General features: G+C 37.5%; 1 protein-coding gene across 3 annotated transcripts; it reads right to left on the reverse strand.

Moving 5' to 3' along the window:
• Positions 1-2993: 2993 nt before the first annotated feature.
• On the reverse strand, positions 2994-5139 carry LOC114924829 (uncharacterized). Of its 3 annotated transcripts, none has more exons than XM_029290422.2 (5): positions 4910-5139; positions 4726-4814; positions 4048-4091; positions 3724-3782; positions 2994-3363 (listed from the first exon to the last, which is right to left on the reverse strand). In XM_029290422.2, the coding sequence occupies exons 1-5, from the start codon at positions 5013-5015 to the stop codon at positions 3359-3361; spliced, it is 303 nt and encodes a 100-aa protein (XP_029146255.1). In that variant the 5' UTR covers positions 5016-5139; the 3' UTR covers positions 2994-3358. The 3 variants fall into 3 exon arrangements, with proteins under 3 accessions (XP_029146255.1, XP_029146254.1, XP_029146253.1); XM_029290421.2 differs by having other exon boundaries at positions 2994-3237; positions 4910-5025; XM_029290420.2 differs by lacking the exon at positions 2994-3363 and having other exon boundaries at positions 3519-3782; positions 4910-5025.
• Positions 5140-27306: the final 22167 nt, after the last annotated feature.

The following is a 27306-nucleotide window of genomic DNA, read 5'->3' on the forward strand; positions in this document are numbered from 1 at the left end:
TAGACAGATTTAGTCTTTATTATAGACGGATTTTTGGTTACCGACAAAATTACCGCCGGATTTTGTCCCTCTGTAAAAGTCTCGTCAGAAATTATTTACCGACAGATTTTTTCTGTAAGAAAATTACCGACGGATTTTTACCAGTTACCGACAGATTTTCCCTCTGTAAATTCTCCATTCATTTCCCTAAGACGACGAACTTTTCGACGGATTACAGATAGATTTTCCAATCTTTGAATACAGACAGAAAATCCATCTATAAATCCATCAGTAAGGTAAATTATTTTTTTTGGATTTTTTCATTGCAAAATACACCTTTTTTCATACAAAATAAATATAAATTTAATAAATAAATTTTTTAATCTAATTTGTATTCGAATATTTATAATATTTCAAAAATAAATAAATTTATTGTATTATCAAACTAAAAGAAAAAAGTAATAAACAAGGAAGCCAATATAATTCAAAAAATAAACAAAGTGTATTGATATGTCAACTATAATAATAAATAACAACTATACATCAACACAATGTGTTAATACATTAACTATAATTCAAAACATAAATTCAGTGTATTGTTCTTATAGCATCATATAAATTTTGAATGCCAGCATCAGCTAAGAAGCCACCAAGGAGGCCAAGAAGGTTGAGAGTTCTCATAAAATTAGTAAATATTGTAGCAGATTTAGATGATGGAAGATTCAATGTTCCAACCAAGAATGTGACCAAGTTCATAGATATTCCCATAACACATTCTTTCAGCTAGTTTAGTTCATGCATAGTGAAAAAAAGTATGCAAATTTAGAATTCAAATTATGACTCAAATTTCTTTGGATTGAAAAAGAAAAATAAACCAGGGCAGGTAGCATTCAGAATAAATCAATGACTAATTCAGCACACATAAGTAAAAGCTATAAACCACAAATATTGACAAAAAAATAGAGAGAATGGAGTGACCAAACCTTTCAGATACTGCTTGATTTTTTTTGTAGGGAGTGAATAAGGCATTTTCTTATGTGTCAAGCACTGAAGTTGATGTCATTGTTGATGTTCAAATTCCGGTTGGTAAGTACATTCGAAAATCTGCAATATTTCGCTGACAAATGTTTCAAGAGCATTTGTCATGAGTCATGACCTTATTTTAATTCTTGGATATTGATAAAAGTTGAAAACCTACAGGTTCATTCAAAAAATTTGACACAAAAATTGAGCATTTGTCATCAGGTCACTTACTCAGTTTACTCACTACCTAACCTTAATTCAATCTTTCCTTTATCACCAAAATTGACCTAACCTTGTAACCTTACCATATAGAAGGTTCAATTCCTAATCCCGAACATGAAACTAGAACAAAATCGATTTCTTGTCCAGTCTGCAGTGTAACACACAAACAGAAGATTAACACCACACAAAAAGGAATAATCACTGTTAATGCCGAATATATATCATCAAGATGCCTTATTAAGCACATTCAGCTTGCTGGTTTTTCTGCTTTCAAACAATGACATTTATGTTGTGCAAGAATTTTTCACATAGCTAACATGACAACAGACAATAGCATGATACCATGCACAGAACAATTATTTGATTAGGATCAGTATAAACTCATGCAACTAATGTGAAACATACAATTGGGCGCATGTGTAGTCGTGTCAGTGAGGGAGCGAGTGTGTGAGAGAAGTGAATTTTTGAGAGCACCATACAAAAGTTCCATATTGTGAAAGATAGAAAATTCGAGGCTTTGATAACATTAACTGCTAAGACTAAGACCCATACTGTTGCTGGCATCCTTGCCCACGAATATAACAAGAAAAAGAAATATGGACATCATTTATCCTGTTCATTCATCTTAAGCAAGAAGTAATAAATAATACGAATAAGCTCTACCATCGGAATCTACAAATAAACAAGCTTTACAATTAGCATACATTGAATATTAGACATGCACACAAATTAGCATTATTGTTCATGCTATATAATGAAGAGTAAACTGTAGTTCAACACTTATAGGCAAGGCTTTTGTATATTCCAATATAAGCTTATATAAATAGCTTGTATAAATAAGCTTGAGTTCAGCAAGAGGCACTAAACATCAGTATAAGCTCATGTGGCAATATAACTTAACTACTGTATGTTTTTTGTTGTTTTAAGTGGCATCGACACTTCTTACTTTGTTTAAAATGGTGAAGAGAACAAAATAGTCTGTCAAATTAGTGGAAAGTTCTTAGGACCTTTTATGATGAAAGTCAAGGGAGGAATGAGGAACCTTGAACTTAAGAATAAAATGTTTGCTTGCACAATGATGTATATCTGTAGGCCAAAAGGGGCTACACTACAGTCATTATTCCTTTCATTTTATGTTCTAATTCTCTTCATCTCAATCAAATTCTTTCATTTATTTGTTGTTTAGAAAAAATGGTTTATTAAACTTCTCCGTAAATGATGCCTTGTTTGTGTAACTGTTCTGACATAACTTACCAGCAGATATAAGTTGGAAAAAGTAGTTTTAAAATGAAAAATGAAGATATCCAACATTATATTTTGAATGCTTAAAAATGATAAATGATCTGGGTTAAAAATTTATTTTTGTGATGACTCATTATAAAATTGGATTAAGTCAAGTCTTAATTTTTGAACTTATCAAAATGGATTTCCTCTGATTCCATTTTACTAAATAATCTATTAAGAAAGGGTAATATGGTCAACCTATAAAATTTAAATTCAAATCAGATGAATTCCACCAAGTCTTACCAAATTTGATAGGACTTGTAAACCAAAAGCAGGGAAAATGATGAAAATTACCATATCAACTCATTCCAAACAAAAGATCTAATATGCAAATCAAATAGTCTCCCCCTTCTAATCATGCTAAACCACACCAAAAATATTTTTTGCAAGAATGTGTTATGCAGTATTAAGTCTAACGATTTTCATAAGTGAAGTTACCAAAATTAAACGATAATGCACTATCTACCAGAATACACATCAAAAAGTTTCACACACCATTTTTTCTGCAATTAAGTTTGGGAGCCAAAAGCATTGACTCTTTTCTCAGATTTTAACAAAATTACAAATTGAAATCCAACTAAACTGGAAAGTATATACACCATAAAAGAGTTTAAAAACATACAAACTGCAAAAGGATTACTGTTGCAAGAATACATGCACCATTTCACTAATGAAGTTAAAGCCACTAGGTCCAACTATGGAGCCAGCCAGAAGATATCCAGTAATAACCTGTCAAAATATATTTATTACTAATAAGCTTAGAAAAAAAATATTCAGGCCGGTTGTCCCACAAAAGCAAATGCAACGCCACCACAAGTTGCCAAAACTATAGCGACCACAAGGTCTGAAATCAATCTATTAGATAAGATGAAAGAATTTCTCATCAGCAACAATACTATAATCCATCTTATATGCTAAAAACATAATCAACAAAAGAAGTTTACCGCAAATCTAGCTGGAGCATTGGATACTTGGATTTAAAGTTAGATATTATGAAAACATTATCCTAAAAGATGCATATTATATATATGAAAAGAATGACCTATAACTAAATACATGATGGAGTTGAAATGACCTATAATTTTGAAAAAGCACACTTACATAATATATCGAAACAAACTTTTATGGTAAATGCACCATATCAGACTCCTAGTTTAAGTAACTGGAAGGTACACTTCACATATGAAATACTAATGTAAAAATAGAAAGAAGTACTTTTCATCCTTTGTCTCGTTCTTCTTTGGCTTGACCCTGGCCACAGTTTCGAGTACAACCTGATCCAGACATATATTAATAAAGGCCATAGAATTGTCAATTGTGTAATATATAGAAACCATGGAAATATATGACAAGGGATAAAAAACTAAAACGTGAATCACCACTAAGCACAGCCGAGTGAAAAGTTTCATATTTTCACTAAAATAAAAGGAGTACCTTAATCATGCTATTAAATCTAAGTTTATATTTTTTGATTACATCAAACTAGGATATCATGAGTAGAAAAAATAAAAAAATAAAAGAGTTGTTTACAAGACCAACCTGTTGCTTTGCCACACTGTTGTTGAAGCTCTCCGCATCAGGCACTACAAGCATATTAAGAGGCAAAGAAGAATGAAAAGGCAGACGCCAAAAATAGGTTCCGAATTTTTCTTTTCTTATCCAAAAACACTGGCGTAAAAAGGCATACAAAACTTAAGTGCATTTAAAAAAATGCACATACATACAACATGCCCAAATCAGCAAGAATGAAAATGAAAATGATTTTAAATCATAAGATGCAAAATGACGGTCATTCCCATAACATGAAATTCGCACCAATCTGCCATTTTCTTCTTATAGATCAGGAACCAGAGTCAATGAACATTAAAATCAACAAATTGATTGTGTTAAAAAATGCAATTATAGAAACTCCAAATAGCTCCGGAGCTGTGAAAAACACAAAATCCGAAGAAAAATCCAACGAGATTTTGCAGACCTGATGATTTTATAGCCTAATGAGAACTAAAATTCACCAAGTCAGTGCAAATCCTTTCCAAATCGGGAATAAGACTGAAAATCGAGGCAAGAACAGGAAGGAACAAGAATATGCATGCAAATTCCAGATAAAATATCTCAACAATTCAAATATATAGTTCAAAAACAAACTTCATTCTGTACTACAATCATAGAAATTATGTTTCAGATTTCACAAATTACAGGAATATACAAAATTCATACCTTAGAATTTAGAAACTCCGTACTTTGCAATAGCAACAACTGATTTGCAAACCTAAGAGCTCTCATTGATCGTATTCTTTGATTTTCAACTTCAATCAAAATAGGGAAGGGACAGGGTTAGGGCTAGGGATCATGAAATCGGAACAGAACCACAATGGAAGGGTTAGGGCTAGGGACGACAAACCTCTGGCGAGGAGAGAAGAAGCAGTGCGAGAGCGGCGGCGGAGGGAGCTCCTAAAATAAGAGCACGGCCGAGAGAGCTCGTGTGACAATGAAAGGAGCAAACGCATTGAGAGCGGTGATAACTCCGATTTCGTGATTTATCTTGTGCTTATTTTAGGGAATTTTACCACCTTTTCCCACATTTATTCAATGAAATAGCATGGTTTTGTAATTCTCCCTTGAATTGTGCTTAAGAGTAAAAACATGCTTTTTACGCCATTAAATTGGTGATTTTGATTCACTTAAATTCTATTCGATGCCTTGATGTGTTTGTTGAGTGATTTCAGGTTCATAAGGCAAGTATTGGATGGAAGAAATGAGGAGAAAAGCGTACAAAGAGGAGAATGCATGAAGAGACAAAGATTGGGAATGCATCAATGGGCGCGCACGCGCAGAAGTGGTTTTGCATAGAGACGCGCAAGCGTACATAACGCGTCCATGCGGATGAAGAATTTGCCAATCGACGCTTGATGAGAGAACTTTGACGTGGTCTAGAAATTTGCGGATAAATCCTCGTTGCAAGTATAGTTTCTAAACCTTCAAAAGTCCTTTCATACAAACGTTTTGGTTGTCACAAGTAACAAATCCCTAAATAGATTGATAACCAAAGTATTCAAATCTCGGGTCGTCTTCTCAAGGAACTGCAGGGAAGTATGTTCTTATTATTGGTTATGAAGATTGTAAATTGGGGTTTTGAGAATGAGGAACAAGTAATTTAATTGGCAAATAAATTGAATGGAGAACAAGTGATTTAAATGGCAAGTAAAATAAGTAAATGACTATAAATAAACTTTTGGCAAGGTCTGAGAAATTAGAGGTCCTATCCTAGCTATCCTTATCAATGATGATGAGAATTGAATCTTAATTCCACTTTGTTAACCTTTACTAAGATAAAGGAAGGTCAAGGGATTAATTGGGTTGATCTTCGGATCCTATTTATTTCCTAAGAAAAGATTGGGATTATTGAAGTTCAATTTAATTAACAAAGATAACAATTATCAATCATGCTTGAGTTTGATAACTCCTGAGTTACTGATTTCTTAACCAATACCAAAAGGAGAAACGTAAATCTACTGGAATAAAAATGTCTTCAGGTGGGAATAACAATAATGTAAATAAAAGAAAGCAATAATAAACTGAAATACCTCGAATAACATTAATTCAAAGAGTAATTTGTAACATAGAAGAATTCATAAATAAAATTGAGAAATAATAAAAAGGAATATTGAACCTGATAAAAAGATAATCCTGAAAGCAAGTAAAATCCTAATTCTAAATCCTAATCCTAAAGAGAGAGGAGAGAATCTCCCTCTCAAAACTAAATCTAAATCATGAAAACTAACTAAATTGGCCACACTCTGAATGGATGTATTCTCCCACTTCATAACCTCTGGTCTATTCCTCTTGACTTGGATTTGGGCCAAAAAGGGCTTCAGAATTTGCTAGGAGCGTTTTCTGCAATTTCTGGTGCGTGGCCTCTGTCACGCGTCCGCGTGGGTCACGCGGTCGCGTCATTCAGAGTTTTCCTTGGCACGCGGTCGCGTCAGTCATGCGGCCGCGTCGTAGGTGTTCTTCTTAAGGCGCGCGGTTGCGTCAGTCATGCGGCCGCGTCGCTGCTTCTTCGTGCTTGGCATGCGGCCACGTCGTCCATGCGATCGCGTGGATGCCAGTTTCTTCAAAAACTCCGTTTTGTGCTTTCCTTCCATATTTGTATGTTTCCTTTCCATCCTTTAAGTCATTCATGCCTTAGAGGATCTGAAACTACTCAACACACGAATCACGACATCGAATGGAAATAAAGGTAATTAAAATAATTAATTTTAAAGCATAGGAAACATGTTTTTCACATACATCATATAATAAGGAAGGGAAAGTAAAACCATGCAATTAATATGAATAAGTGGGTGAAGGATTGAATAAATCACTCAGATTAAGCACAAAATATATCATGAAATATGGGTTTATCAACCTCCCCACACTTAAACAATAGCATGTCCTCTTGCTATATCCAAGGTAAAAAGTAAGGTTAAAGTGGTGGAATGTCATGCAATGCAATCTAATCTAAATGCAACTACCTAAATAAATGATGCCTCATGCAATTCTAATTTTTTTTTCATTCACTTGAATATAAAGCTTGCATGTAGTTGAATTAATTCACATTCTCAAGGAGTCATACATATATATATAGCCAAGCCTTAGATAGTGATAAAGTGCCTTTACAATTGAGATGGGAGAGAAAAACGTTTTATAACTTGCAAGACAATTAATAATTTAAGCAGAGATATATGTTAATGAGCTATTGAACCCTCACTGGATTTTGTGTTTACTCTCTAATCACTCAGTGTTTATTGGGTTAATCACTATATTCTTCTTTTTATTCTTTCTTTCTATAACTTTGTTCTTCATCTAACCAATCAACAATTATAGAATATAGACATACCAAAAATCATGAGGTCTTTTGTTAAGGTTGTAATGGGGCCAAGGTAAAGGTAAGGGTATATGTATAAGGCTAAGTGAGCTAATAAGTGAATCCTTAATTAATCTAAGATCTCACCTAACATACATACTTTCTAAAGCAAAGCTTCTTTTCCTATTTTCCCATATTTTCCACTTTTGATGTTACATGCTCATGTTTCAATATTTATTGTTTTTACCCCATGTGCATTGCTTTATTTCACATTTGGGGAATTCTTTTTGTGTCTCCTTTATTCAAATACTGAAAAACAACATTATATATATATATATATTTTATTTTTTTATTTTTTTATTATTATTTTTTATTTTTTTTATGCACATGGTAATTTAATTATTTTGATTTCACATGAGCATGCTTCTCAAAGATTTTTATTTGAATTATTTTATTCTTTTCAACTTTTCTACCCTTTTGTTTTTATCATCCATGTTCGCCAGATCGTACCATCAGCTTCAGGTGCTCATAGCGTCGCTTGTTGCGACGCTCCATCTGGTCAAGCCGTCGAAACAGGTGGTGCACTAGATGATAGAGGGGCTCTGGGGCAGGTGGAGGTGCAGTGGTGGTGGCAGGGGTAGCTAGGGCAGCTGTAGAGGAAGAGGGGCCAGCAGACGGTGTGGCTGTCTCAGCAGTAGCAGTGAAGAATGGAGGTCTGTAGCCCAAAGCCAGAAAGTTCCTGCTGTGAGGGATAATCTTCTTGCATTTTGCAACAGGTGGCTTCTCATCAGCATCCTCCCAAGGCACGTCAGCTCGATGGCCTAGCTGTGTAATTAGATAAGGAAAGGGAAGAGTGCCTCGGATGTGGACCCTGGCCATATAGTACCGGATAAAGCGTGGCAGGTACAGGTCCTTACCCTCCATCACACACCATAGGAGGGTGATCATAGCGGCTGGTATCTCAGTCTCGTGAGTACTCGGCATAATGAAGTTGCTAAGTATCTGATGCCATAGCCGAGCCTCATCATTCAAGTTAATCCGCTTGATTCCCTTTGGCATGGTAGTGTTCTGACCCTTAATCCAAGGAACGGTCGGGTCAAGGGCTATCCGGGCTTTGACTGCATCCCAATCAAATTTCATGAATCGCATATCCTCCTCAGCTCTTTGATAACCATCTAGCTGATCAGATTTAGGCAGAAGCTTCAGAACATCTTCAATGGCCTCTTCAGTGACCAGAATCTGCTTCCCCCGAAGGTTCACTGCATCTAGGGAAGTCTTGAAGTAATTGCAGTAGAATTCCCTTACCCAAGATGCATTGACCTCAGTCAGGGTTCTTTCCAGGAAGAACCAGCCTCTTTGTTTGATTTGCTCAGAGGTGTATTGCTGGAGTTCTTTTGGAATTTTCAAAGTCCTCTCCAGGTACAGGTTCCTGGAGGTTGCAAACACCGGATACTTCAGCTCACAGTATCGGTTTGCAAACTTTACTGGATCAGTAGCAGGGAGTAGCTGGTCGGCCTTCTCCTGTGGGGTAAAGTTTTTCTCCCTCCAAGAGTCATCATGCATGATATCTATGATGGACATGGAGGATTCTCCTCTTTTACGTTTGCCAGTAGTTGCCTTTGCTTTTCCCTTTCTCTGGGAGGCAGACATCCTGAAAAATAGAAAACCAGGATATAATAAAAACGGAAAAACAAATAGGCAAATAATCAAAAGAAACACAAAGTGGCAAAGGAGCAATAGGATAATGAAAATGAGTTAAGTAAATGTGCATTAAGGATTGGATAGGATTTAAAAGTTCGAAAAGAAGAATTCACAATCCAAAATGTAATAGAAGGCATGTTAATAAGGAAAAATTATCAGTATGCCATGGTTAGAAGGTTAAAAGAAAGTGAAAAAACCAGAAGAGATGTTTTGAAAGGTTAGTTTGGTTAGAATTGAAAAAGAGTTGAAGAAGTTGAAATTAGTGAGTTATAAAAAAATGGGTTAAGGTAAGTGGCATAAGGATAAGTTCCTAAGTAACAAGCATTCATAATTAGAAGCGACAGGTAACTCATAACCAAACAAGGAAAAAAGGTTGATGATGATTCAGATAGATATAGAAATAGCAAAAATTGGAATCTAAGCATCAAAAATGCAAGTTATGAACTAGGAAATCAAAGAGAATAAGAGTGCGTGCCCTGGCATTCATGAATTGGTTTGGTGAAATCTAAGGAAAGCACATTTGAAAATGCCAAGACCAAGACATGAATGGAAATAATTTACAGAAATTTGGATAGCATTCCAGCTAAAATTGGATTGTCCCAGAAAATAAACAGCACAGAATAGTTCATATGAATCAAAAATAAAGCTGCAATTACATATAAGGAATAAGAATCATGAAAAATCACAGTAAAGAGCAGCATGAAACAAGAAATTACAGCATATGAACAAAACTAACATCATAGCAACAGCAGAATTGCGAAAATAATAAAACAAGAAACACGAACAGCGCAATTAAACATACCTAAATCCATTAACCACATCCTAGGCTACCTAACAACCTAAAATCTACTACAACATGCATAGCTAACTAGCCTAATGACGAACATAAACAGAAAAATATGAATTAACTACGAAGGATAGAAGGGTGGCGTGCGTCGGAACCTGGTGGGCGTAAGAAAGAGAGTGGGGGCAGAGAGGTGGCTGGGGATGACGGCGGTGGCATTTGGCGCGGCGGCGGTGGCTGCTGTTCGGAGGAAGGGAGGGAAAGGTAGGGGTAATGGGGGTAGGGGGTAATAGGGGAAGGGAGGGGGGCGTGTAGGTGGCGCTGGGCCGTGGTGACGGGGCGGCGGTGGTGGGTGGTGGTCACGGAGGGGGGGGGGCAGTGGCGTTGGAGGGGAAAGAAGAAGGAAGAAGAAGAAAGAATGGGGGAAGGAGGAAGGGGGGTGGGTGGCGGCGGCGTCTGGGTGGTCGGTGGCGGCGGCATCTGGGTGGTCGGCGGCGTGATGGTGGTTCGGTGGTGGTGGCTGGGTGGTGGTGGTGTGATTGGAGAAGAAGAGAGGGAAGAGAGGGGTTTGGGTGGGGGGCAACTGGTAGGGTTCGCGTGACTGGGGGTTATAAATTTGAATCCACGCAATCGCGTGGCTGGGCTGAAATGGTGGTTGACGCGATCGCGTGAGTGGCGCGATAGCATGGGGTAGCTAAAAGAGTGAATGACGCGATCGCCTGGGGCATGCGATCGCGTCGCTGGAAATTGTGCTAAACGCACGAATCCAGCGTCGTTTCAGCGCAACTCTCTTTCTCCTTTTGGGGTGTTGTGTAATCCATGCGACGCGATCGTGTCGCTCACGCTGTCGCGTGGTATGGATGATGTGCAAGTGACGCAATCGCGTGAGTGACGCGATCGCGTGGGTCAATTGTGCAAAACGCACAATGGCCGCACGATTCCAGCGTAACTTTCTGGACGTTAGATTTTTACGCCGATCTCCAGATCACGCGGCCGCGTGAATGACGCGGTCGCGTGGGAAGTGTTTTTCGCAACTTGACGCGATCGCATGAATGATGCGGTCGCGTTGCGCACCCTTTTTTTATGCAGTATGCAGAATGCAATGATTAATATAAATGCGAGGCAAAACTCTAGGTTCAATATAATAAAATAAAATAAAACTTGAAAACAAGTAAAACTAAATAAAAAAATGAAAAGGGAACGATCATACCATGGTGGGTTGTCTCCCACCTAGCACTTTTAGTTAAAGTCCTTAAGTTGGACATTGGATGAGCTTCCTATTATGGCGGCTTATACTTAAATTCATCCAGAAATCTCCACCAATGCTTGGAATGCCAATAGCCTTCGGGGTCCCAAACTAGGCACGTGAAGCTTCTGAGCAGCTTCAAATAGATTCTCAGGCTCCCGGGGTGACGAATGTCAGAATAGATTCTAGGATCCCAAACTTGGCTTTTAAATCCGCCTTCGTCTTGATCTATACTTTTCCATCTGGGCAGTTTAGAAATTAGATTCTCACCAAGATAGCCAAACATTTTCCGAGATCTATCCGGTCGATCATGATGCCAATCCGTGCACTTCGAGTTGAAGCGTGGGACCTTATTGAACCTTGTGCACCAGCTCTGGGTACGAGCCATTCCCCGCTTACTCTTAAAGACGCAGAGAGCTCTAAGCTGGCCATCTGTTTCAAGCAAACCATATTCAAGTGGAAAAATACAGTTAAAGGTTAAGAATTGTACCCACTTGAAGCTTGTATTGGGTGGTAATGGCCTTGGGATAGGTGGTTCCAGTGGTTCTGCAAGTTCTACTCCCTTGTGCTCTTCTGTGAATTTCTCCACTTCTTTGCAAGATACTTCAAATGTATCCATGTCCTGATCAAAGCCATCTATGTCTTCCTCATCACTTAAGTCATAGACTGGAGGTTGAGAGAAATCTACCTCCGTATCACCTTCGTATTCACTTGGGAAAGATTCTTCGATCTCAGAGGATTCACTCGCGGATGCAAGTTCATTACGTGGGGGTTGGGTACTGTCCTCCTTAGCATCAATTGTAACGTCCTTGACAGAATTTTCCACAACTCTGGATTCCCATGGAAGTTCAGCGTCTCCTAAGTCTTTAACCAACTCTTCTTCTTGTATAATGACAGCTTCCTCTACTTGTTCCAGTACGAAGCCATGCTCTGTCTTGTCCACTGGAGTTTCTAGTATCTCCTTGATGCTACGCTCTTCGTTAGATTGTTCACATGGGGCTGTGGGAGGTTCTTGAATGTTCGGACGCCTAGAAGATAATTGACTTACTGCTTGCTCCAGTTGATGAAGGGTTGTTTGAAGTCGAGCCACTGTTTCCTTGAGGCGAACCTCTAATTCTCGGGGTGATAGATTTGGATATGGTACATGGGAAAGTGGTGATGTTTGGGAGTAATTTGATTGGAATTGGGGTAAATGAGGATCATACGGTGGTGAATGGTGAAGGAGCTTGTGAGTGTGGTGGTTCGAAGTTATGTTGAGAGGATGGTCTATAAGCACGTGGTGGGGTTTGTTGGTGATTACAAGGCTGTCCACCACGTCTATTTGCTTGGTATGCATTGTAGAATGGTCTTTGTCCATGATATCTGGGAGGGTGTTGTTGCCTAAAGGGTTGATCAGATCCTCTTGGCTCCATCCATCTTTGATTGGTCTGACCTTGATGCATGTTCCTGTTATAACTTCCATTCCTTTCAATAACATTAGAACTAAACTCAAAGCGAGAGGGGTGAGAATTCATAGTAGCTAATAAAAATAAAAAGGGGAAAATAAAGACAAATAACAAGTAAAAGAAAAAATATTTACAATAACCAATAATAAGGCACACGATTGCAGTTTCCCGGCAACGGCGCCATTTTGATGAGAGAATTTTGGCGTGGTCTAAAAACTTGCGGATAAATCCTTGTTGCAGGTATAGTTTCTAAACCTTCAAAAGTCCTTTCATACAAACGTTTTGGTTGTCACAAGTAACAAACCCCTAAATAAATTGATAATCGAAGTATTCAAACCTCGGGTCGTCTTCTCAAGGAACTGCAGGGAAGTATGTTCTTATTATTGGTTATGGAGATTGTAAATTGGGGTTTTGAGAATGAAGAACAAGTAATTTAATTGGCAAATAAATTGAATGGAGAACAAGTGATTTAAATGGCAAGTAAAATAAGTAAATGACTGTAAATAAACTTTTGGCAATGTTTGAGAAATTAGAGGTCCTATCCTAGCTATCCTTATCAATGATGATGAAAATTGAATCTTAATTCCACTTTGTTAACTTTTACTAAGATAAAGGAAGGTCAAGGGATTAATTGGGTTGATCTTCGGATCCTATTTATTTCCTAAGAAAAGATTGGGATTATTGAAGTTCAATTTAATTAACAAAGATAACAATTATCAATCATGCTTGAGTTTGATAACTCCTGAGTTACTGATTTCTTAACCAAGACCAAAAGGAGAAACGTAAATCTACTGGAATAAAAATGTCTTCAGGTGAGAATAATAATAATGTAAATAAAAGAAAGCAATAATAAACTGAAATACCTCGAATAACATTAATTCAAAGAGTAATCTGTAACATAGAAGAATTCATAAATAAAATTGAGAAATAATAAAAAGGAATATTGAACCTGATAAAAAGATAATCCTGAAAGCAAGTAAAATCCTAATTCTAAATCCTAATCCTAAAGAGAGAGGAGAGAATCTCCCTCTCAAAACTAAATCTAAATAATGAAAACTAACTAAATTGGCCACACTCTGAATGGATGCATTCTCCCACTTCATAACCTCTGGTATATGCCTTCTGGACTTGGATTTAGGCCAAAAAGGGCTTCAGAATTCGCTATGAGCATTTTCTGCAATTTCTGGTGCGTAGCCTCTGTCACGCGTCCGCGTGGGTCACGCAGTTGCGTCATTCGGAGTTTTCCTTGGCACGCGGTCGCGTCAGTCATGCGGCCGCGTCATAGGTGTTCTTCTTAAGGCGCGCGGTCGCGTCAGTCATGCGGCCGCGTCGCTGCTTCTTCGCGCTTGGCATGCGGCCGCGTCGTCCATGCGATCGCGTGGATGCCAGTTTCTTCAAAAACTCTGTTTTGTGCTTTCTTTCCATTTTTGTATGTTTTCTTTCCATCCTTTAAGTCATTCCTGCCTTAGAGGATCTGAAACTACTCAACACACGAATCACGGCATCGAATGAAAAAAAAGGTAATTAAAATAATTAATTTTAAAGCATAGGAAACATGTTTTTCACATACATCATATAATAAGGAAGGGAAAGTAAAACCATGCAATTAATATGAATAAGTGGGTGAAGGATTGAATAAATCACTCAGATTAAGCACAAAATATATCAGAAAATATGGGTTTATCAACGCGCACGCGCACATGGCGCGTACGCGCCGATACTCTCACGTGACCCACTTAAAGGCAAAACGCTGGGGCGATTTCTGAGCTGCCCAGGCCCAAATCCAACTTGTTTTTGAGTGTATTTCATGCAGAATTGAAGTCCAAGCAAAGGGGGAGCAATTGTTTGTAGCATGAGCATCATGTAGGTTAGTTTTTAGAGAGAGAAGCTCCCTCTTCTCTCTAGAATTAGGTTAGGTTAGGTTAATTCTTCTAGATCTAGGTCCAATTTTATGATTTCATCTTGTTTTTTTTTATGAATTCTTGCTTCTACTCTTTCACTCTCATGGTTTGTAGTGTTAATTTTCCTTTTATGCTCTCTTTTATGCTCATGCACTCATGATGGATTTGGTTTACTTTTAATGAAATTTGATGTTTATGTTCCTTTTATTGTTGAATTGGATTCTGGATTTACTTTAATTGCAATTGGTAGTTGTTGGATTTTATCTTTTCTTGCATATTTACCATGCTTTCCTTTTGTACCCACCAAGTGTTTGACAAAATGCTTGGTTGGGCTTTAGAGTAGATTTTGAGCATTCTTGGCTTGGAAAGAGTAATTAGGTAATCTTGAGTCATGAAAACCCAACTCATGTTGGTGATCTAGAGTTGTTAGCTAGTATTGTTTCCATTAACTCTAATCTCTTGCTAATTCACTTAGTGAGTTGATTAGGACCTTTGGATTGAGATTAGCTAGTCTTGTTAGACTTTCTTCGAGTGTGAAGATAATATGATACCTTCTTCCATCTTTGGGGATGATCTAATGAGATAAATCCTTGTTTATTATTGGGACATGATTAACTAGTCTTGTTTGACATTCTCCCTATGTAAAGATAACATGATACCTTCTTCCATTTGTTGGAGTTGACTAAATAAGATGAATTAATCATTGTATGACTAGGATAGAAAGCCTATATTCTCAATCTTTGCCATGAATGTCTCTCTCTCTTTATTACTTGCTTTCTCTTATTTACTTGTCTTCTTTAAATACTTGCTTGATTTACTTTTCTTGTCATTTAATTTCTTGCCCTCTTACCAACCAAAACCCCCTTATTCCTTCATAGCCAATAAGCATACACTTCATTGCAATTTCTCGTGAGACGACCCGGAGTCTAAATACTTCGATTAATTTTTATTGGGATTTGTACATGTGACTAAACCAAAAATTTAGTTTGATGTGAGAATTGTTTGTTGGTTTGGGGCTATACTTGCAACGTAAATATTTTGTGAAATTTCTTACCGACAACAATTCTTGTGTTAAATTAATGGCGCCGTTGCCGGAGAATTGCAATGGTGCTATGTTATTGGCTATTGTATATATTGTGAATAGCTTGATTTTTGGTTTGTTTGTTAGTTTTGCTAGTTTTAGGATTTGGTTCTCCTTGTTTCTTGTTAGAATTTGTTTTTGTTTTCTATTATCACTATGAATTCTCATCCTTTTGGCTATGAGCATAGTTACAACTATGTTGTAGGAAATGGAAACTTCAATGGGAACATGCATCAAGGATTTAGAGATCAAAGGTGGGAGGAGCCCCAAGCTTGTGGACAACTTTCTTAGTAACAACCTCCTCCAGTTTCTTATGGGTACAATTCAAATCTTGATGCATGCCAATCTAATGTATGTGATGACCCTCATTGTGGTTATCAACCACAATCATCATATGCATATGAACCCCCTCCTCAACATAGCCCTCAACAACCATACTCACATGCCTCATACCACCATTCACCTCCATATGACCCTAATTCATACCCACCATACCAACCACCATATGAACCATATCTAGAGCCACCACCATTCCAACACCAATACTCCCATGAACCACAAAATCCATACACACCACCTCAAGAATTTCACCAATATGAACCATCTTCCGACTACAATACTCTTCCCTCAAATAATGAACCCTCTCTTCCACCACCGCCCCCCGATGAAGCCCTCATGCTAGAACTAAGAGATCTTGAATCTCATATCTTAAGGCAACACGAGGAGGATGAAAAGAAGTTTGAGGAGCTAAGAGCAAAAATGGCTATCATGGTAGAAGCCATTGGCAACATAGTCTCATCCCGCCTAAGCCTATGTGATCAAGGCACTCCCACTGTTGAATGTGGAGAAGCACCCAAAGAGCTTAGTAAGGGAGTAGAATTGGAGCTTCAAGGTGGAGAAGAAGAGTTGAAGAAAGAAGTGCAACAAGAGGAGGAGGTAGAGATGATTGAACCAAAGGAAGTAGTGGTTGAAACCTTAGGATATGTTGAGTGCACAAAAGAGTCACAAATTGAAGAGCCTTCTTCCATGGAGTTTGAAGTTAATGTTGAGGAGGAGAGTGCATAGCCTCCAAGACACAATGTGATTAAAGAGTTGGAAGAAGTGTTCCAATCAATAGGCCCTCCTATTTATGATGATTCTGCATCAACATATGATCTTTTTGAGTTTGAAGAATCCTTCCCCACTATACTTAGAATTGATGATGAGGTAGATTTTACTCAACCTCCTATTTATGATTTGAGTGATGGGGAAGAGCTAGAGGACATTAGTAAAGAAGAACTTGAACTTGAGGAAGCTTGGCAAGAGGTAAAGCTTGAAGAACCTTGCCAAGTGGTGGAAGCCTCTAGGAGAGGATGGACGGGAGTAGAGCGCGCCTTGTCAAGATCATTGGGAACTCCTCCACCTAGGTTGTCATCTAATCCTTCATTTAAGTGGGTAAAACTTCTAACTCTTAGCTTTATTATCCCACTTGAATTTGGTTTGCTTGAGACGGATGGCCAACTTAGGGCGCTTTGCGGAATTAAGCGTAAAAGGAGGATGTTTAGTGGTTGGCGTTGTAAGTCTAGGCTCATTATAGTTGAAGCTTCAAGGAGCAAAGGTTGGACTAGTGCTCAATTGAATAGGTCTAGGAGGATAGTTTGGTGCTTCCATGAGAATTCATCTCTCTTGCCACCCGGAGGAAATCACCATGATCAACTTAAGGACGGGTGTGAAAACAAAGTGTGGGATCCTGGATCACACAAGGAAAATCAACTTTGGGAGCCCATGGTTTGTGAAGAACTCCATCAAATCTTAGAGTTATTAACTTTGAATGATGAAGCACAATGGAAGTCCAAGCATTAGTGGGTGTTCAAGGATGGATTTAAGCACAAGCCACCTTGATGAGGAGCTCCCCATAAGTCCAACTTAAGGACAATAAACAAAAGTGCTAGGTGAGAGACACCCACCATGGTAACATCTTTTCATTTTTTTTCTCTTTTGTACATATTAGTACAATAGGTTTAATTTCATATTTTGTTTGATTAGTTGAGTTTAATTGAGAGTCTAGTAGGTTAAATAAGGTTTTATGATGTTTCGGTAGCTGTTTGGAGGTTTGGAATGCTTGGTTTGGTGCAAAAGCATAGAAAAATTTTGAAAAACAGAGCACCATCCACGCGTACGCGTGAATCAAGCAATTTTGACCATCCACGCGCACACGTCATGTACGCGTACGTGTGGATTGAATTTTTCCACTTCCCATACATTCACTAGAGAGTTGTGCCTGAAGTGTGTCAACTTTGTGCACCAGGGCATGCGCACGCGTACCTTGCGCGTACATGTCGACTCTCTACTTTGCCATGCATGCGTACGCGTCAGCCGTGCGTACACGTCGCTTCCATTTCATCAATCCATGCTTACGCGTACATGACGCGCATGCGTGGATTGCCCTGTTTCACTCACCTTCTTTTCTTCTCTTCTTTCTATTTCTTTCCTTCTTCTCTTTTCTCTTCTTTTCTCTCCACCCTTCAAACATCATCCAACACTACCAAACACCATGTAACACCATTTCTTTTAGTTAGTTAGTTAGTTTAATTTTTGTTTTCTATTATAAGTGTTGGATTACTAATCTTGTTTAATGTTTACTGTTGCTTATTACTAATAAGATGTTAGCCTAACATCATTGATGTTAATTGTCATTGTTGGATTCTTTGTTGAGGTTATATTTGGTTACTTGGTTCGGAACTTTTCATGTTTAATGCTTTTGAATACCAAGTACATGTGACATTGCCTTTAAGCTTCTTAACTCTTTTGAATTGCATGTTTTGGCCACCATGCATTCATCATCTATTGTTAGGCAATTGTATATTATCATTCCATTTTTTTAGGTGATGCTTGTTTATGGTTTACCCTTATTCACATCACTTATTTCATGCATTGAGATTGTAGAGTTGTGAAATTGGATCGAAAGCTTACCTAATGACATATTTTTTAGCTTTGTAAAGCTTTGTGGGCCATGCTTGCTATGTGATTGATTTCCACTTCTATCTTCTTTTTCCTAAATTCCATAGCATCCATGTGTTTCACCTCTATGTCACTTAGGTGTTGCAACAACTTCAATAGGTGTCATTGATTGTGGTGTAAGTTTCATATACCATTATGTTCATTAAGTTCACTTACACATCAATCAATGCCCATTCATTATCCAATTTCACAGTTGCTTGATTTTTGCTTGAATGCTTTTATGCTTCTTCACTACTTGTTTGATTGCCTTAACCTACAAGTCTTTCAAAGTATCTCAAGCACACTAGAATGAGTGAAGTGCATGTTTTCTTTTGTGTAATTGTGACATAACTTTTTGTACTAGTGTGTGTGTATTCTAAACCGCGCGCAATTTTAGAACCCACACACCTATCTTTCATCAATGTCACACCAATTCACCCACTCAATTCTAGTGATTTACCTCATTCCAATAATTCACGCTTCCTTGCTTTTGTATTTTCTCATCTTACGGTGTTTATTTTGTTTTTCATGATTGATGCACCATAAGTAAAAATGGAAGCGGGAGGAAGAACACGCAGCAACCGGTTGACCTACCAGATGAAGGTGGCAACTCGGAGAGTCGCAGTACCCCATTTCTCATTTAGTGCACCGAGGACGGTTCAAACTTTTAAGTGTGGGGAGGTCGTCCAACTACTCGGCATTTTTGGGTAAACAAGTTTCTAATCCCAACACTTTTGCATTTCATTTTAGGATTCTTTGTTGCATTTTCTTATTTTGCATATGTATATATTAAGCTTAGTCAAAATCTTAATATTTTCCAAGGATTTTATCTATAGGGCACCCCAATTGATTGAATTTTTTTTAGAACTTGCTTGAATTATATACTTTGTGGATCATGTTTTGAGCTAAGAACACAAGCATGTGAGATTTGAGCCTAATTGTGTGGTTACATCATATATAACCATTTATTTTCATTCTTGTGTGCATTATTCTCTTCCTATGATTGTAATCTTTGATTTGTTTGATTCTTTATGTCCATTACTTTGTGTATACATGCATTTATATGATTGAGGCCATTGTTCAAATAGCTCACTTACCCAAATAGCCAACCTTTTATCTTCCATTGCTAGCCAGTTTTGAGCCCGTGTTTAACCCATTTGTTTTTAATTGTAGCACATTACAAGCCTAAGTGAAAAATAATAAATGTCCTTAATTTGAATATTTGATTAGCTTAGGCTAGTGAGAGTGTTCATCATTTGATTTTGGAAAGTTGGGAACATTGGGTAGAGATAAAAGTGTGTTTTTGTATTTGTGTTGAGAATCTAGGGAATTGGGAACATGCTCATGTATTAATTATGTGTAAACCATATGCATTGATGTTCTTGTATACATTTTAGTTTGAAAAGAAAGAAAAAAAATGAGAAGAACAAAAAGAAAAATATATATACATATATATAAAAGAAGAAAAAGAAAATATATAGAAAAGAAAGAAAAAGAAAAGCAATAAAAAGGGGACAAAATGCCCCAAAGCAAGGTTCAATAAAAGTCAATGCATATGTGTGGTGATCGAAAGAGAATACATGAGTGTGTTTAAAAGTGAAGAATGGGTAGTTAGGTTTGTTTAGAATTGTATAAGTTGTCATAGGTTTGGTGGAAAGTTTAAGTTAATCGAAGATTCAAAATTCTAGCTCACTTGACCATATGCATCCTACCTTGACCCTAGCCCCATTACAACCTATAGGAAAGTTCTCATGATATTTGTATGCATGCATGAAATAATTGCTGATTGTTAGTTGAAAAACAAATCTTGGAAAGCATGATTAGGGGAGAATTGAGTGAATCAATCCCATACACTTGAGCGACCAGAGCGGATACACATTCGGCGAGGGTTTGATCGCTCAATTACATGTTTCCACCCATGATCACCTTTTCTTGCAAGTTTGTAAAGTCTTTCAATGATTCAATTCAATGGTGGATTGATTTGATTGCTATTGCCTTAGCCCTTGTGTTTGTATATGTATTCTTGGAAATTGATTTATTTTGACCAAGTGGATGCATTCATATAGATAGATTGCATTTAGTTAGTTTGCAATGAATAAATGTTGATACCCTTTGCTTCTTTCTTGATTTTAGCATGAGGACATGCTTAGTTTAAGTGTGGAGAGATTTGATAAACCCCGATTTCGTGATTTATCTTGTGCTTATTTTAGGGAATTTTACCACCTTTTCCCACATTTATTAGATGAAATAGTATGGTTTTGTAATTCTCCCTTGAATTGTGCTTAAGAGTAAAAATATGCTTTTTAGGCCCTTAAATTGGTGATTTTGATTCACTTAAATTCCATTCGATGCCTTGATGTGTTTGTTGAGTGATTTCAGGTTCATAAGGCAAGTATTGGATGGAAGAAATGAGGAGAAAAGCATATAAAGAGGAGAATGCATGAAGAAACAAAGATTGGGAATGCATCAATGGGTACCCACGCGTACAAGACGCGCACGCGCAAAAGTGGTTTCGCATAGAGACGTGCACGTGTACATGACGCTTCCGTGCGGATGAAGAATTTTCCAATCGACGCGCACGCGCACATGGCGCGTACGCGCCGATACTCTCACATGGCCCACTTAAAGGCAAAACACTGGGGGGTGATTTCTGAGCTGTCTAGGCCCAAATTCAACTTGTTTTTGAGTGTATTTCATGCAGAATTGAAGTCCAAGCAAAGGGGGAGCAATTGTTTGTAGCATGAGCATCATGTAGGTTAGTTTCTAGAGAGAGAAGCTCCCTCTTCTCTCTAGAATTAGGTTAGGTTAGGTTAATTCTTCTAGATCTAGGTCCAATTTTATGATTTCATCTTGTTTTCTTTATGAATTCTTGCTTCTACTCTTTCACTCTCATGGTTTGTAGTGTTAATTTTCCTTTTATGCTCTCTTTTATGTTCATGCACCCATGATGGATTTGGTTTACTTTTAATGAAATTTGATGTTGATGTTTCTTTTATTGTTGAATTGAGTTGTGGATTTACTTTAATTGCAATTGGTAGTTGTTGGATTTTATCTTTTCTTGCATATTTACCATGCTTTCCTTTTGTACCCACCAAGTGTTTGACAAAATGCTTGGTTGGGCTTTAGAGTAGATTTTGAGCATTCTTGGCTTGGAAAGAGTAATTAGGTAATCTTGAGTCATGGAAACCCAACTCATGTTGGTGATCTAGAGTTGTTAGCTAGTATTATTTCCATTAACTCTAATCTCTTGCTAATTCACTTAGTGAGTTTATTAGGACCTTTGGATTGAGATTAGCTAGTCTTGTTAGACTTTCTTCGAGTGTGAAGATAATATGATACCTTCTTCCATCTTCGGGGATGACGTAATGAGATAAATTCTTGTTTATTATTGTGACATGATTAACTAGTCTTGTTTGACATTCTCCCTATGTAAAGATAACATGATACCTTCTTCTATTTGTTGGAGTTGACTAAATAAGATGAATTAGTCATTGTATGACTAGGATAGAAAGCCTATATTCTCAATCTTAGCCATGAATGTCTCTCTCCCTTTATTCCTTGCTTTCTCTTATTTACTTGTCTTCTTTAAATACTTGCTTGATTTATTTTTCTTGTCATTTAATTTCTTGCCCTCTTACCAATCAAAACCCCTTTATTCCTTCATAGCCAATAAGCATACACTTCATTGCAATTCCTCGTGAGACGATCCAGAGTCTAAATACTTCGGTTAATTTTTATTGGGGTTTGTACATGTGATAAAACCAAAAATTTAGTTTGATGTGAGAATTGTTTGTTGGTTTGGGGCTATACTTGCAACGTAAATATTTTGTGAAATTTCTTACCAAAAATAATTTTTGTGTCAAGTGGCGGTGGAAGGAGCTCGTGCGACGCGAGCGGCGGCGGCGGCAACAGCGGAGGACGTCATATCTTCAATGGAGAGAGATGGCTTGGAGTAATTCAAGGAGAACATGAAAAAAAAACGTGAAGTGAAGGATTGGGAGTAAAGTGACCCATCTCCTTATTCTAATATTTCTGATGGAAAAATTTAAATTACAGATGGATTTTTCGTTTGTAATAATTTAATAAAATGTAGCATTTTTTGTCCATTTAGTTACAGACGGATTCCATCTGTAACCATTTTCTACAGAAAAAATTAATTTTTCTGACAGAATTATCGATGGATTCTCTTTTCCGTCTATAATTTATGCTAATTCATTTTTTTTTTGACAAAAAATCCCTTTGAAATTTTGTCTGTATTTCCATGGGATAAAATCCGTCGGAAATATCTGTCTGTAATAACTAATTTTCTAGTAGTGGGAATTGGATACATACTCATGCATTAATTATTTAAACCATATGCATTGATACTTTTGTATATATTTTATTTTGAAAAAAAAAAGAAAAAGAAAAATAAAAAGAAAAAAATAGAAAAAAAGAAAAAGAAAGCAATAAAAGGGGACATAATGCCCCAAAGTAAAATAGTAATAATAATGTATATGGGATGTGAATTGAAAAGAATGCATGAGTGTATAAAAAAGTGAGATTATGGGTATTTAGATTTTGTATTAGAATTATATAGGTTGTTATATGTGTTATGTGAGAGATTAAGTTAATCAAAGATTCAAATTTGAAGCTCACTTAGCCATATGCATCCTTATCTTTACTCTAGCCCCATTACAACCCTTGAAAAGTACTCATGATATTTGTATGCATACATTGAATAATTGTTGATTATTAGATGAATAAAACAAATCTTAGAAAGCATGATTAGAGGAGAATTGAGTGAATAAACCCTATACACTTGAGCGACTAGAGCGTATAAACATCCGGTGAGGGGTTCGATTGCTCAATTCTATGTTCCACCTATGATTATCTCTTATCTTCCAAGTTTGTAACTTCTTTTCTATGACTTAATTCAATTGTGTATTTGACTTGGTTATGATTGTTTTAGCCCTTGATTGTGTATACATGCTTTCTTGGAAATTGATTTATTTTGACTAAATAGATACATATAGATAGTTAGATGGTATTAGGTAGAATAGTTTCATGCATATAAATATAGTGCATATAGATAATTTGCATTGAATATATGATTGATACCCCATTCTTGTATCTTTCTTGATTTTAAGCACGAGGACATGCTTGGTTTAAGTATGGGAAGGTTGATAAACCCCAATTTTATGGTTTATCTTGTGTTGAATTTAGTGAATTTTATCAATTTTTCCTACACTTATTCATTGAAATAGCATGGTTTTGTGAATTTCTCTTAATTGTGCTTAATAATGATAAACATGCTTTTTAGGCCCTTAAATTACTAAATTTAATTCAGTTATTTCCCATTCAATGCCTTGATATGTTTGTTTGAGTGATATAAGGTTTTGAAGGCAATAATGGCTTGAAGAAATGGAAGAAAAGCATGCAAAGTGGGAGAATTCATGAAGAAATGAAGGATGTGTGGAGTTGTCAACCCTGACCTCTTAGTACTAAATTGATCATAACATGAACTATAGAGGTCCAAATGAGGCAGTTCTAGTTGCGATAGAAAGCTAATATCTGGGGCTTCAAAATGATATGCAATTCGCCATAGTGGACTGATAAACCCATATTTCATGAGTTATTTTGTGCTTAGTTTGAATGATTTATTCAATCCTTCACCCACTTATTCATATTAATTGCATGGTTTTACTTTCCCTTCCTTATTATGTGATGTACGTGAAAAATATGTTTCCTAAGCTTTAAAATTAATTATTTTAATTACCTTTATTTCCATTCGATGCCGTGATTAGTGTGTTGAGTAGTTTCAGATTTTCTAAGACAAAATGACTTAAAGGATGGAAAAGGAAACGTACAAAAATGGAAGGAAAGTGCGAAACGGAGTTTTGAAGAAACTGGCATCCACGCAATCGCATCGACGACGCGATCGCGTGCCAGGAGCGAAGAAGCAGCGACGCGGCCGCATGACTGACGCGGCCGCGCGACTTGAGCATAGCGCATTCAATGCGGACGCGTGACCAACGCGACCGCGCCACAAGGAAAACTCCAGATGACGCGACCGCGTGACCCACGCGGACGTGTGACAGAGGCCACGTATCAGAATTTACAGAATACACCCCCAGCGATTTCTGAAGCCCTTTTAGCCCAGATCCAGGTACAGAACACACAGACTAGAGGCTATAAAGTGGGGGAATGCATCCATTCAAGGAGAGCTCACAATTTTTACTTTCCATGATTTAGATTTAGTTTTGAGAGGGAGATTCTCTCCTCTCTCTCTTAGGATTAGGATTTAGGACTTCTCTTAGTTTTTAAGAGTGACTCTCGATCCAGGTTTAATATTTACTTTAATTTATATTTCTATGCTACTTTTACTTTAATGCTTTTATTCGTATCTAAACAGATGTTGCCCAATTGGCTTATGAATTATTCCATGTTACAGATTATTATTTGAATTAATGATTATTTGAGGTAATTCAGTTTAAAAAAAAAGTAAGAAAAAAAAGTTATTTTTTTCAGCATTTAATAAAAGGGAATACAAAAGAATTCCCCAATGCAAAATAAAAGCAATGCACATGGGATAAAAATAAAATTGAAACATGAACATGTAACAACAAGTGGGATAATATGGGAAAATTGGTAAAGAAGTTTTGTTCTACTAAATATGTATGTTAGGTGAGATCTTAGTCTAATTAAGGATTCACTTATTAGCTCACTTAGCCTTATACATATATCCTTACCTTTACCTTGGCCCCATTACAACCTTAATTAAATACCTCATGACTTTTGGTATGACTGTACTCTATAATTGTTGATTGATTAGATGAAGGACAAAGTTATAGAAAGTAAGAATAAAAAGAAAAGTAGAGTGAATAAACCCAATAAACACTGAGTGACTAGAGGGTAAACACAAAATCTAGTGAGGGTTCAATAACTCATCAACATATATCTGTGCTTAATTTACTAATTGTTTTGCAAGTTTGTACAATATTTTTATTTCCCATCTCATTTGCTAAAATGATTGATTATTTAAGGGTTGACTATATATATATATATATATATATATATATATATATATATGACTCATTGAGAATGTGAATTAATTTGACTACATGTAAGCTTTATATATGAGTGGATAAATTGGAATTGCATGACTCATTTAGGTAGACGCATTTAGAATAGGTTGCATTGCATAACATTCCACCACTTTAACCTTACCTTATTCTTTACCTTGGATTTAGCATGAGGACATGCTATTGTTTAAGTGTGGGGAGGTTGATAAACCCATATTTCATGAGTTATTTTGTGTTTAGTTTGAATGATTTATTCAATCCTTCCCCCACTTATTCATATTAATTGCATGGTTTTACTTTTCCTTCCTTATTATGTGATGTACGTGAAAAATATGTTTCCTAAGCTTTAAAATTAATTATTTTAATTACCTTTATTTCCATTCGATGCCGTGATTAGTGTGTTGAGTAGTTTCAGATTTTCTAAGACAGAATGACTTAAAGGATGGAAAACGAAACGTACAAAAATGGAAGGAAAGTGCGAAACGGAGTTTTGAAGAAACTGGCATCCACGCGATCGCATGGACGACGCGATCGCGTGCCAGGAGCAAAGAAGCAGCGATGCGGCCGCGCGACTTGAGCATAGCACATTCGATGCGGACGCGTGACCGACGCGACCGTGCTACAAGGAAAACTCCAGATGACGCGACCGCGTGACCCACGCGGACGCGTGACCCACGCGGACGCGTGACAGAGGCCAAGTATCAGAATTTACAGAATACGCCCCCAGTGATTTCTGAAGCCCTTTTGGCCAAGATCCAGGTACAGAACACACAAACTAGAGGCTATAAAGTGAGGGAATGCATCCATTCAAAGAGAGCTCGCATTTTTTACTTTCCATGATTTAGATTTAGTTTTGAGAGGGAGATTCTCTCCTCTCTCTCTTAGGATTAGGATTTAGGACTTCTCTTAGTTTTTAAGAGTGACTCTCGATCCAGGTTTAATATTTACTTTAATTTATGTTTCTATGCTACTTTTACTTTAATGCTTTTATTCGTATCTACAGATGTTGCCAAATTGGCTTATGAATTATTCCATGTTACAGATTATTATTTGAATTAATGATTATTTGAGGTAATTCAGTTTAAAAAAAAGAGGAGATGCACGACGCGACTGCATGCTCCATGCGATCGCATCATATTGCGAAAACACTATCCACGCGACCGCGTCACCCACACGGCCGCGTGCCCTGGAGATCGGCGTCAAAATCCAACGTCCAGAAAGTTAGGTTGGAATCGTGCGGCCCTTGTGCGTTTTGCACAAATTGGCCCACGCGATCGCATGCTCCATGCGATCGCGTCATTTGCACAAAACCAATCCCACGCGACCGCATGAGCGACGCGATCGCGTCGCATGGATTGCACAACACCCTCGAAGGAGACAGAGAGTTGCGCTAAAACGATGATGGAAGCGTGCGTCTAGCACAAATTCCAGCGACGCGATCGCGCGACCCACGCGATCGCGTCATTTCCTCTCTACCCCTCTCACGCGATCGCGCGACCTACGCGATCGCGTCACCCCCATTTTCACCCCACCACGCGACCACGTGCCCCACGTGGCCGCGTGGATTTCAAAATATAACCACCCAGGTCACGCGAAACCCTATCCTCGCGCCCCACCCCTTCACTCTCAACCCCATCTCTCTCTCCCTCCCCAACCCTCAACCACCACCACCCAGCCACCATTACCGCTGCACCAACCACCGCCGGGAACCGCCGACCACCCATCGTCGCCGTCCGCCCCCAGCCGCAACC

The sequence above is a fragment of the Arachis hypogaea genome, chromosome 12, assembly GCF_003086295.3.
Source record: "Arachis hypogaea cultivar Tifrunner chromosome 12, arahy.Tifrunner.gnm2.J5K5, whole genome shotgun sequence".
Classification (NCBI taxonomy): domain Eukaryota; kingdom Viridiplantae; phylum Streptophyta; class Magnoliopsida; order Fabales; family Fabaceae; genus Arachis; species Arachis hypogaea.

Coding starts and splice junctions, on each gene's coding strand:
- LOC114924829 (XM_029290420.2), bottom strand. CDS start 5,015: ATGCGTTTGCTCCTTTCATTGTCACACGAGCTCTCTCGGCCGTGCTCT. Junction 4,815..4,909: donor TTCTTCTCTCCTCGCCAGAG/GTTTGTCGTCCC, acceptor TTTTGATTGAAG/TTGAAAATCAAAGAATACGA. Junction 4,092..4,725: donor CGGAGTTTCTAAATTCTAAG/GTATGAATTTTG, acceptor ATATGCTTGTAG/TGCCTGATGCGGAGAGCTTC.